Here is a 12,043-nt window from a genome sequence, read left to right on the forward strand (position 1 = left end):
AAGCAAGCAAAACAAATAACCAGTAAAAGAATTGACCATTTCCTGGGGGTCCATGGGTAATCCGTTATTTGGCTTAAAGACTGTGTAAACAATCATAAATAATTAGTTTGAAAATAATGTAAAAAAATTACTCCTAAATTTGAAATACGACTATGCTGGATTGCAGTTATTTTTCATAAATAGATCATAAAAAGATCTATATTAAATATAAGGCGTAGTAAAATTAGTAAAATAAGGCGTACAAGTAATAGATAAAGTATTAAGTAATGCAGGCAAGCAAAATAAATAAAATAAATAGGTTAATCAAAATATCGATGTAGAGATATCTTAATATTTTTTTACTTCACTCCATTGACAGAAATGTTAAGATACAACGTTTTCTAACATTATATAAAGGAGAGGGAGGTCAAATTTAAAATAAGCTGGTGTGACCATCCGCCAACCGTTGCGAAGTGTAGAAAATAAAAATAAGGTCTGTCTCTTTCTCCTTTTTAGTTTCACGATATAAATATTTATTTGTATTCAAAATATCGATATATCGATATTTTAATATATCTCACATCGCCAATACATATATAAGATTATATATCCCCCCGACTTGTCGAGACTGATTCATTTGGATTTTACTTGCAACCGGGCAAGTTCAGCAGTTCGAATTCCAGTTTTGGTTGACGAGAGTGCTGCACCCACGCAGGGCAATTAGATTCAGTTATAATCAATCGAAACGACGACGAAGTGCCCGCGATGAAGTTCCTGATCTGTGCACTTTTCCTGGCGGCGTCCTACGTGGCCGCTTCCGCCGAGGCGGAGGTCAAAGTTGAGGAGGGCGTCCTGGTGGCGACCGTGGACAACTTCAAGCAACTGATTGCCGACAACGAGTTCGTGCTGGTCGAGTTCTGTAAGTACCCGAGAATTACGCAAATTTCGCAAAGAAAACGCAGCTAAAAGTCGCGAAAATCCAGTGTAAAAACGCGAAATGCGCCGGCCGCTAGCGCCCTCTCGCTCGCACTCGCTGAATCATACGGCCCAGCGGCTACGTGGTCTTTCCAGGCGTCAGGGAAAATCTGTCTGCGTGGCAGTTGTTGTTGACTGGAAATGTGGAAAGTCATGTTGCGATGCAAATCCTTGGTGATTGCTCATACAGTTGGAAGACCACTTCCAGTCTGCGCCTGGAAAATTTGTTTAGTTGATTTTCCTGCCATTTATCGTTTGTCTAACAGTTTTTATCTCTCGCGTCATCCAGTCGGTGGAAAGGGTAGAGAGCGCGCTCTCCGCTCCGCACGAAACTGTCATCTCTTTCACTCACCTGTGGGTGCGAGCGGGAGAGCAGTTGGCTGCTGCGCTTTTTGTTATTGTTGCTGCCATAAACCTGCTATAATTTTTAAATTCCAAATGGCAAAAGCCAAAGGAAACAAACTTGTGCGCAGCAAACAGTAGATTCTCCATATGCTTCGCGTCTATCGGCATTTCTAGTTATTGTTCTAACTTTGAGGCTGGGGCGTGGCCACATATCACACATCCGCTTCAACAATCTCAAAATGAGGTTCTCCGATGGAAACAAAAGGCAACAAAAAGCCGTCAGGCCACTCTTCTTTCTTTCTCCCACTAGGAATCTAGGTTAGCCGAATCAAACCACTTTTTATTCGCCATTTGCTTTCTATTCCGCCTCGGATTTTTGGTTCTAATTCTCACTACAAATCTGGTTTCGGTCCCTTTTTCCACGGCGGCGCAACGGCCACGCATTGGAAAGTTCATTCAACTCTTTTTCCTCTGCGCGTGCCTAACGGTGTTGCGCCGCCAGTGATGCCCAGCGCGAGCAACAGATCGTTCGACGAAGAAAAGTAGCTACAAACTAGCTTTTTGTGGGAAATTCAGGTTTAGAGGTACCCCTGAAAAACTTGCATATTTTAAAGATCCCAAAAGGTACAATTTACAGGGTTTTTTAATTTCACAGATAAAGTAAATGTTTCTTAAATTCTAAAAACAAGTTTCGACAAAATCCAACTTTAAGATACAATATTTTGAAGTTACAAATTTTCTCAAGGTTTGAGAAAAATGCACAAAATGCTGCAAAAAATAGAATATATTAACGAAATCGTGGTATGATATTTAAAGACTGAATAGATTTTGCAATGATAGAAGTTTTTAAAACAAAATGTAATGTTTTTCTCTCATATCGCTTAAGCAATTTGTCATTTTGACATTTTGTTGACAAGAAAAAAATCTAAGTTAAGAACTAATAATTTGTTCTGTTTTGAGCTTAAGCCCAAGGGAAAACGTTGCTTTACATGTCATTAAGTACACAGACTATTTCCCTTACCAAAGATAATATAGACTACTTATTTTATAATAGTTTAGTACTATTATATTTTATAGGCTTGGCCCTTACATAGTCTAGTGCCCAAAAATCTTTAATAAAGATTTATGTTCTCCAGATGATAAACAAAAAAAATCGAAAACCCATTGTTATCTAGCAAGTGTGAAAAGCACTTGAGAGATAAACATGAATCAGTGATACAAAAAGTTCCCCAGTTCGGCCTTAAACCACCAGATACAAGATATGCTAGACTGACATCTTTGGGGGCCAACAACATGGCGGATTGTTTATGCCAGCGTTTTCTCTCCAGTTGTTTAATTAAGCTTTTGCACTTTTTGTCGCTCTTGTCTGGTGCTGTTTTATGGAGGTGAGGTGACAACGTCAGCCAAAGTCGATAATTGTCTGCTCATCCAAGGCGGATCCCTTATCTCCCCAGAGACTATAATAAGATGTTGGTGGAAGCGGAACCAATGCCAGGGCCACGTCAGCCGCAGCTATAGCTAAGCTAAATCTAAAGAAGCCGGCGATAAGACGAGAATATATGTATTCGATGGATTCGGAATCGTTGACGTTGTCAAGCCGGGCATTATGTCATCTGCTGGTCTTCCTGCTTTTAAATCCATTTCGTGTGCGGGGATGCGCACCGAATTGCAGTCGTGGCTTTGAGGAGCTGCAATTGAGCAATGGGACTCCGACACGTGGAATTTGCATAAGCCAATATCTGCTGGGGGTTGTAGCGGGCGGGCTCCTAGGGGCCCTGCTCCAGATGCGTGGCAAATGTAGCGCATATAATTGTCGCTCCAAATTTAGAATTTTACACTTGGCTGGCGGGACAACAGTGCGCGCCATTTAATTACGATTCAAAGCTGTAGTTGGCGTAAACAAAAGACATAAATAATACATAATCTGCAGATTTGCAAGGTGCCTTTATGACCACTGGATAAATATGATTGTTCCTTTTCTCTAATTTCCCTGTTGTTTACATACAATAGAAACTGATGGTAACATAAGTTCTTGGCAAACAATACTTTTAATTAGAGCTGGTCAAGGTTTTATAACAACTAAAGTGAATAGAATGATCGCTTAACGGTTGACAAATCCCAGACAGATATTAAATATAACTAGATACCTTTATTTACATTGAAAGTCGATAAATTAAAATATTAAAAATCAACTAGGTTCTTAGCATAAATAATTAAATTAAAAATGAAATCATTTCCTACTTAATGCCAAATATTTACTCTCTGTGAAATGAAGCTGAAACACAGATCAAAACTTTTGATTTAAAAGTCAAAAACTATTAAATGAGTGCAAATTCGCTATTAACAAATTTTCGGCAATGCTATTAAAAGATTGTACTCTTTTATCTTTTTTTAAATTTTATAGAACCTTTTAGTCGGTTGAATAAAATATTTTATTTAGAACTTATAGCGGAATTAAACCATCTTAAACTACAGTAACTGGAACAATTTTACAAGTTAGTCAACCTAACAATTTGCTGCAACAATTTGATAAACACAACTGTTACGTGCTCTACAATTTAATTAACAACGATTAAACTAAAATTGCCGATAGAATCTATAAATAATTTAAACGGCTATAACATACGTGTAGGTCACACCATATTGAACTCTACAAAATACATTAGATCGTCTGTGTTGCTACGGTTTATATTTAGAAACAAAGGTGGAACAGATGTGATTTCAAGCCATGTTTTCCAAACCTGTTTATAAGTACTTTTAATATGAATAAACCACTGCTTTCAGTTGCTAACTTTTCTTTCTCTTGTTCTCTCCAGACGCCCCATGGTGCGGACACTGCAAGGCTCTGGCTCCCGAGTACGCCAAGGCTGCCCAGCAGCTGGCCGAGAAGGAGTCGCCCATCAAGCTGGCCAAGGTCGATGCCACCGTCGAGGGTGAGCTGGCCGAGCAGTATGCCGTGCGCGGCTACCCCACTCTGAAGTTCTTCCGCAGCGGTGCTCCCGTGGAGTACAGCGGTGGCCGCCAGGCTGCTGACATCATTGCCTGGGTGACCAAGAAGACCGGCCCACCAGCCAAGGACCTGACCAGCGTCGCCGATGCCGAGCAGTTCCTGAAGGACAACGAGATCGCCATCATTGGATTCTTCAAGGACGCCGAGTCGGAGGAGGCCAAGACCTTCACCAAGGCCGCCAACGGTCTGGACTCGTTCGTGTTCGGTGTGAGCAGCAATGAGGACGTGATCGCCAAATACGAGGCTAAGGACAACACTGTGATCCTGTTCAAGCCCTTCGACGACAAGAAGTCTGTGTTCGAGGGTGAGCTGACCGAAGAGAACCTGAAGAAGTTCGCCCAGGTGCAGTCGCTGCCCCTGATCGTTGACTTCAACCACGAGTCCGCTTCCAAGATCTTCGGCGGCTCCATCAAGTCGCACCTGCTGTTCTTCGTTTCCAAGGAGGCCGGCCACATTGAGAAGTACGTCGATCCCCTGAGGGAAATCGCCAAGCAGTACCGCGACGACATTCTGTTCGTGACCATCTCGTCCGACGAGGAGGACCACACCCGCATCTTCGAGTTCTTCGGCATGAACAAGGAGGAGGTTCCCACCATCCGTCTGATCAAGCTGGAGGAGGACATGGCCAAGTACAAGCCCGAGTCGAACGACCTGTCCGCCGAGACCATCGAGGCCTTCCTCAAGAAGTTCCTGGACGGCAAGCTGAAGCAGCACCTGCTGTCCCAGGATCTGCCCGAGGACTGGGACAAGAACCCCGTCAAGGTGCTGGTCTCCAGCAACTTCGAGAGCGTTGCCCTGGACAAGAGCAAGAGCGTGCTGGTTGAGTTCTACGCCCCGTGGTGCGGACACTGCAAGCAGTTGGCCCCCATCTACGACCAGCTGGCCGAGAAGTACAAGGACAACGAGGACATCGTCATTGCCAAGATGGACTCCACTGCCAACGAGCTGGAGAGCATAAAGATCTCATCCTTCCCCACAATCAAGTACTTCCGCAAGGAGGACAACAAGGTCATCGACTTCAACCTGGACAGGACTCTCGATGACTTCGTTAAGTTCCTCGATGCCAACGGTGAGGTGGCCGATTCCGAGCCCGCCGAGGAGACCGAGGAGGAGGAGGAGGCGCCCAAGAAGGACGAGTTGTAAATCCAACAATTACCACACCCCACACACATCTACACACATGAAAATCCAACAACTATGAACAGCAACATCCGTGTAACAAACAACAAAAGCCACAACTAGCAACGTACATTCTGTAGTTTACTTCTAACGTTTCGGCGTACGTGGGCGCCCAGAGTCTCCCCATCCGACGGCTGAGTTTTTGTCAGTCGAGGGGATGGGGTCAGCTGGTCGCCGGGAACGCCACCGAAGCATTTTGCCCGCCCACGGTTTTTTATTCGCATACTTACTTCCGTTGTAGGTACACTTGCAACGCAGATTTTAAGCGCTCCGTGCGCGATTGTACGGCCGCAGTTTGCGTAAACTTAAAATTCAGTTTTAATGAAGAATGAACGAAAACGATAAATTTTAATATGTAATTCTTTAAGTTTTCTATTTGGAATTTTTAGAATCATTGAAAGAACTGATTAAGAACGTAACAAATAAAGTTGGTAACAACATTAAAACGAGGCCTTGTTTGTTCATTTTCAAGGGAAGCTATACAAATGTGGGGAATTCAAAATTGAAACGAAAATATCTAGCTTAAACTTTAGGTTGTCTACTTCTACCAAAGTTTTACAAAACACTGTCAGCATCTTAAAAATTAGTTTGGTTTACTTTTTTAAATTTAAAGTTTAAATAATGGAAGATTGACTTTATGCTTGGAGTAATGTAGGTATTTGTTATTCCATTTTTTTTGAAATTCGATTTCATGCCGCCTTTTTATCGCTATCGAAATTTGATCTACCTGGACATCTCGATTTTTTTTCATTTTCTCCTTTATTTTTCCGCGGAAACGTGATTGAGAATATTGTTAAATAAATGTATTAATACATGTCTAGGTATTAATGACAAATTTTATGTCAATTTAAATAACTATTATTTGGGTACTCACGCTAGTTTCGATAGTAATAACGATATATCGATACTAGTATGGAGGACTAGCACTGAGCAGTGTTGTGTAACCTCTAAGTGCGTGTATTGTTCTCGAATTTCAGATTTCCTGTTTATACTGCAGTTTATACAAATTCAAAGTATACAAAATAAAATGAAATGAGAATGGCCTAAATTAAAAAAATATTTCTTGTGGTTATTAGCAGACCCTAAACATTTTGTTCTGATAAAAAATAAAGAAGTGTCTTTTTTTTGTGACTTCTATTAATTTAATTTTTACTATCTATGTTTTTATAAATTGCTTGAAAACTTAGTTGAATATCAATTAAAACAGGTAGCGCAACTCATTTTGAATTATGAAATCGGAATGGGCAAGGCATAAACGAATTTTCAGCAACAGGACAACACTGTCCAACACTGCCAAAAACGACGGCATCTGTTCGCTTCGTTCCCACGTTGTCCTGAATCGCGCATTGAGATGAAATCACCAAAAGATATAATTCATTATTGCGGAAAGTACCTGAGTTATACACTTGAAAGACACATGCAAACGAAGCACAAGTCATGGCAAACCAAATAGGGCTTCATTCAGAAAAGAATATACAGAGCGGCGAGTCCTCGAACTCATCATGAAGAGTGAAATTTCACGATGTGCGATTAACGGCATCTGCGCGACGCATAAACGCAACATTCATCCGACGAAGCTCTTAATCGGTACTGCTCCTGCTCGAAATACAAAAAATATATATAAACAGTGCACATATTACAAATGTAATATGTTTGGACCCGCTCAGGTGTGCAGTGCGTTAGTGACTTGCCGCGGCCCATCGAAATTCCCCATGTAGAGCGATCTCCTCGGCAGAAATACACATTTTTGGTATGTCTTTCATTTTTGGCCTTTTCTTCGGGGACGACGGAGCGCCCCTGCGACTTTCACTGCATTAACGAGTTGTTTCGGCACTGTTTGAGTGATAATTTGCATACTATTTCGGTCGCCGAAATGGTTTTATTTTACCTTATTTTAGCACGATGAGCTGTTTGGTCAGGAACCGGAAGCGGAACAGCGGCAGCACGCTGGACGAATTCGACAAGGTCAGCACTCTGGCCAACGTCGATGATACGGAGTGCGAGTCGCCGGAACCGGATGCAGAGAAAGAGCCGGATAACAACGAACGGAATGCGCAGACGGAGCCGGATTTTGGCCACCTAAATGAGACGCGGCGCAAGATTCACGATGCCATCGCGGCCCTGAATGATGATAGCTTCGATAAGTGCATGGCCCGCCTGCTCATGCAGTACGAGGGGTGAGTACAGATAGAGATAGAGCCAGGTACTCGAGAACAATAATAACCGCCCTATGTTATAATCTTGCAGTGCCATTCGGGAAGAGTTCGAGCGGGCCCAGTACTTGCCATGGAAGTGCCGAAAACTGGCGCGGATTTTGATCGGCCTAACCGATGTCATCCACACAATGGTGCGGGGTCGAGCCCTGCAGCAGGACGAAATATACCGGCAACGCATGTGCCACATCGTCGGCTTCTACATATCCTGCGAACTCTGCTCCGCCCAGGAGCCGGTGGAGAGTGAGGAGACCATCATCAACCGGATCAATTGCTGCCTGAAGCTCTACGTTGAGTTTGGAGGAGGTGGCGCCGGCGTCCATCGGGAGCACGTGCTGCGCACTCTCCTTGCTGCCCCCAAACTCTTTAACAGAGCCAGCATTTTGTCCACGCTGTACAGGTAGAGATTGTTAAGCCTAAGAGGGTTGCATATTAAAGGCAACATATCGCCACTATTTACTCGGTTAATTTAAGCTTGTGTGTCATCTTAGCTTCAAATGACTCACGAGATGTATATACTTGATTTCGGCTAGATCTCTTTTTGTTAATTTATGACAGTCAATTAAATTAGATATGTTTTGACTCGGTGTTAAATGCTTATACCATGTATTTTTTATTAGATTTATTCCCCAAGATTCTTTCAGAATTGTTTAAATGATTGTAATTATGATTACTATACATTTTTAAAAATCTTTTTTTAGCTCATGTTCTAAGGGATATATTTTTTTAGTTGAATAACTTGTATAACACTTTTAAAACAATGTTTTTCCTTACTTTTCGCAGCCGTCTCTTCCCGCACTGGTCGATGCCCAGCATAATGATCCAAGCCGAACTGCCAGACAAACTCTACATCGAATACATACTCATATTCTACTACTGGCAGCGCCTGGAGTCCGATGAGTCGGTCAAGGAGCGCATTGTGGAGTTTGCCGAAAAGTTCATGAGACCCTCAAGATCCCTGGCCACAAGAAGTGTCTATGCCCACTACTTGCCCAAGTTTGCGGACCGGAATACGGCCACGAGAACTATATTGAACCATCTAAAGACAAGCCGCTGCTTCGGTTTGCATATGCTCAGCAAAGTGGACAATCGACCGGTTCAGTCCACCGAAGTGGTTAGTTTGGTAGTTTAATTTAAATGGAGACGGTCTTAAATGTACCACCCCAAGTTAGCAACACGGCGAAAAAGAGTCTAGTTATCTGATCTATAAAACTTAAAAATAAGTAAGCTTCCTTCGCCGTTTTGCTCTGTTATGCCTTACTATGATGTCTTAGTAAAAGGTCTGATTCGGACGAGCAAGTGGGGCAAAAGCCGCTGCCGGCGCAGTTAGTCGCGTATTAGGCAGTGGCCGGCCCCATTTTGCTGTCCCAAAATGACTACAACCTTAACTGAGTTTCTCAGAATCATTATCCATATGGAATTTGATTATGAACTATTTTACAAACTTTCAATCTTCCCCCACAGATACTCAGCTCCGATGATGATGAGGGCAGTTGCCCTATGTGGGACATATCGGGTACACCAACATCATCACTAAACAATCATCCGCCCGTTTTCCTCCAGAATCTCTGCCAGAATGCCCGCCAGTTAGAGCCGTGCAAGCGGGCCAATGCTCTCTTCAGCGGCATTGACAACTCAATCGAAATCGTTGAGTTGCGCGACTCGGACGACGACGTGGAGATGTTTTCAGTGAACTTCAATGTGCCTGCCAATGTCGATGGCATAATCTCAAACTCCAACTCAAACGACTCGGCGAATCAGACGTCGACAACGATCCTCGCCGAGGATGACTCCGTGCCCGTCACTCGCATCTATCCCAGCAACCTCCGAACCTACGAAAGGGCTGTGCTGCCACCCACCACCTACACAGTGCCGCGCATCGTGAACAGCTACAGTTGTCGCCGGGATAGCCTTCATCTGGTGTCGACCACAGCTCCCCATCTGGTCGATCAGTGCGTGCAAACGTTGGAGGACGAGGATGCAGACCTGGTGATGGAGGAGGACCAGTACTCAAGCGCCCACAGCCAAAGCTTCTTTCCGCGGAGAAGCAGTGCCAGCGAAGCCAGCGGACAACGAACCCCACTGTACCACTGCCGTCAAACTTCTAGTCAGAACAGCAACTGTAGCGAATCCTCGCTGCTAAAGAAACAGGTTACCTTCAGTCCCCGGCATTTGGGCGCAACTGCGCCAAATGCCAAGGTCAGCGCGTCCAAAAAGCCCTCCATCAAGCAGTACAAGTCCAATGGCATGGGGAATGGTCGCTGGAAAGCCGGTAAGAAGGAATTGAACACAAATTTTAACACATGCTAAAATCCGTTGTATCCTTGCAGAGCACCTTGAGGCCAGTGCGAAAATGTTTGCCAAGCTCGACGCCAGGATGAAGGCCAGGAATGAAGTCCTAAATGTCGCTGCTAGCCAGCTAACGCCCACCACCAGCAATGCATCCAGTAGCACTCCCACTAAGATCTCGGCCACGCCCACTCGCATCCGGAACAAGCCCCGAGGGCAGAGAGTGGCCTTACCCACGCCGCCAGCCTCTACGCACAGTTCGAGCAGTCCCTGCCAGGTACAAATTGCATCCACTGACAATCAGAACTCCAACTCCGAGTGGGATTTTGGTCGACGCTGTTTCTCCAAGGCTTCTGGTGATGAAGTGAGCTACTATAACCACCTGCTTAAAGTGCAGCGAGAGAATATCCGCCGACGTCGGTTGAATAACCAAAAGAAAAACCCTGGAAAAGTCAACCACCAGGTGCAGAAGGATCCCGATCAGCTTAAACTGCTCAAGCAGGCCACAAAGCGATGCCGCCAGCTACGCGCCTTAAACGCCAAGCGGAAAAATGAGGTACAGCAACTGGAACAGGACCTGACTATCATTCGGAAATCTGCGCCGCATAGATTGCCATTAATAAGACTGAAACGTTTTAATCTCAGGAGCCTGGTACGGTCACAAAGAGCGAATGAAGCGCCTAATGACCAAGGGGATATAGTGAGGGAGGAAGAGCCACCTCTAAAGGAGATGGGGGCGCCTTTAGAAGAGCGACGAGATGATCCTCAAAACAGCAGTGAGTTTGAAGAAAAAAGTCATCTGGAGCCCCAAAACCAAATGGATGAGAAGAACGAAATAAGCGACCCTGATGAGCCAAACGGGAAGGAAGGAGAGCATGATCTGGAGCATCAAGAATTTCTTGAGGAGCAGTTGCTACAAGAGCAACATCAACTGGAGATGCTCCAGCGACAGCAGGAGAAAGAGGAGCAGCAGGTTGACGATGAGCCGGGGGCAGAGGAACTGCAACCTCTCGAAGAAGGTGATGACCACGCAGATGAAGAATCAGATCAGACCGAGAACGAACAACTCACAGAGGAGGGGCAACAACAAACAGAAGTTGAACCCGAGGCGGAGGAAGAGCAAAGTCTTTTAGAAGATCAAGACCAAGCTGAAGAAAATCAGCATAATGATCAGCATAATCAACAGCTTTTGAATGAGCAATCACATGAGGAGGTAGTTGAACGGAAGTCACTAGATCACCAGCAGGTTAGGGAGGAAATCGAGCCACCACTGAAATACAAAAAACGCAAGCGAAGGCGTCGTTTCAAGTGCCCTCGTTGGACGCACATGAAGAATAAGAGGAAGAAGCTGTGGCTTATGACTTGCCCAATACAGTTTGAAGCAGATCCTGTACTCGAAACCTCTCCTATACAACCCGAGCCAGCTCCCGATGAAGAGCCACCCGCCATTGCCGAACCAATTCCAGAACCTGCCTACGAGTTTGACCAGGATATGGTGCCCGAGGTGGGCAACGAATTGGAGATCGCAGCCCCCATTCTTGCGGCGGAGGACGAGGACAGCACTGCGATGCTCTCGCCGTCCCACAATCTCGAACTGGTGACCATCAACGTGCCGGTGTACTTGCTCAATGGCGAGAGTCGCGATGTCAGCACTCCCCTGTCCAGCAGCTCTTTCGGTGCCAGCGGATCAGAGCCATATGCCACATCGAAGGATTAGGATAGTTTAGGAAGCCCCCACCAAACCCAGATCGAGTTCCAGTTGCCGATCCAATCCCATTGATCTTGGCCTGTAATAGTATTTATATTTTTTCTTTTGAAGATACGTCTAAAAAACTGTTGAAGCACTGTAATACTTAGGTTTATTGTAGTTAATTAGGAGTTGTTGAACGTTATAATTTGTATTTTTACACCTTTATTTGCAATACACGAATCCCATTAAAGTCAACGCGTACCAAATCCCGGGCATTATCCATGTCAATTTTAAGAAATAAAATGAAATTATTAGTGTATGTATATTGTGCATAAAATAATAATCTAAGCAACAAGGGTTTCA

At 44.3% G+C, this 12,043-nt stretch overlaps 2 protein-coding genes across 2 annotated transcripts; both read left to right on the forward strand.

The window, feature by feature from the left end:
• The first annotated feature begins 600 nt into the window (after positions 1-600).
• On the forward strand, positions 601-5,937 carry Pdi (protein disulfide isomerase). The gene is made up of 2 exons (XM_036815350.3): positions 601-898; positions 4,116-5,937. Exons 1-2 carry the CDS (start codon positions 745-747, stop codon positions 5,450-5,452), a joined length of 1,491 nt encoding a protein of 496 aa, XP_036671245.1. The 5' UTR covers positions 601-744; the 3' UTR covers positions 5,453-5,937.
• Positions 5,938-7,054: 1,117 nt separating this feature from the next.
• Positions 7,055-12,035, forward strand: LOC108011757 (uncharacterized). The gene is made up of 6 exons (XM_036814526.3): positions 7,055-7,238; positions 7,387-7,665; positions 7,736-8,101; positions 8,485-8,815; positions 9,166-9,973; positions 10,032-12,035. The coding sequence occupies exons 2-6, from the start codon at positions 7,391-7,393 to the stop codon at positions 11,705-11,707; spliced, it is 3,456 nt and encodes a 1,151-aa protein (XP_036670421.3). The 5' UTR covers positions 7,055-7,238; positions 7,387-7,390; the 3' UTR covers positions 11,708-12,035.
• Positions 12,036-12,043: the final 8 nt, after the last annotated feature.

The sequence above is a fragment of the Drosophila suzukii genome, chromosome 3 (genome assembly GCF_043229965.1).
Source record: "Drosophila suzukii chromosome 3, CBGP_Dsuzu_IsoJpt1.0, whole genome shotgun sequence".
NCBI lineage: Eukaryota > Metazoa > Arthropoda > Insecta > Diptera > Drosophilidae > Drosophila > Drosophila suzukii.

Coding starts and splice junctions, on each gene's coding strand:
- Pdi (XM_036815350.3), top strand. CDS start 745: ATGAAGTTCCTGATCTGTGCACTTTTCCTGGCGGCGTCCTACGTGGCC. Junction 899..4,115: donor GTTCGTGCTGGTCGAGTTCT/GTAAGTACCCGA, acceptor TGTTCTCTCCAG/ACGCCCCATGGTGCGGACAC.
- LOC108011757 (XM_036814526.3), top strand. CDS start 7,391: ATGAGCTGTTTGGTCAGGAACCGGAAGCGGAACAGCGGCAGCACGCTG. Junction 7,666..7,735: donor CTGCTCATGCAGTACGAGGG/GTGAGTACAGAT, acceptor ATAATCTTGCAG/TGCCATTCGGGAAGAGTTCG. Junction 8,816..9,165: donor CGGTTCAGTCCACCGAAGTG/GTTAGTTTGGTA, acceptor CTTCCCCCACAG/ATACTCAGCTCCGATGATGA.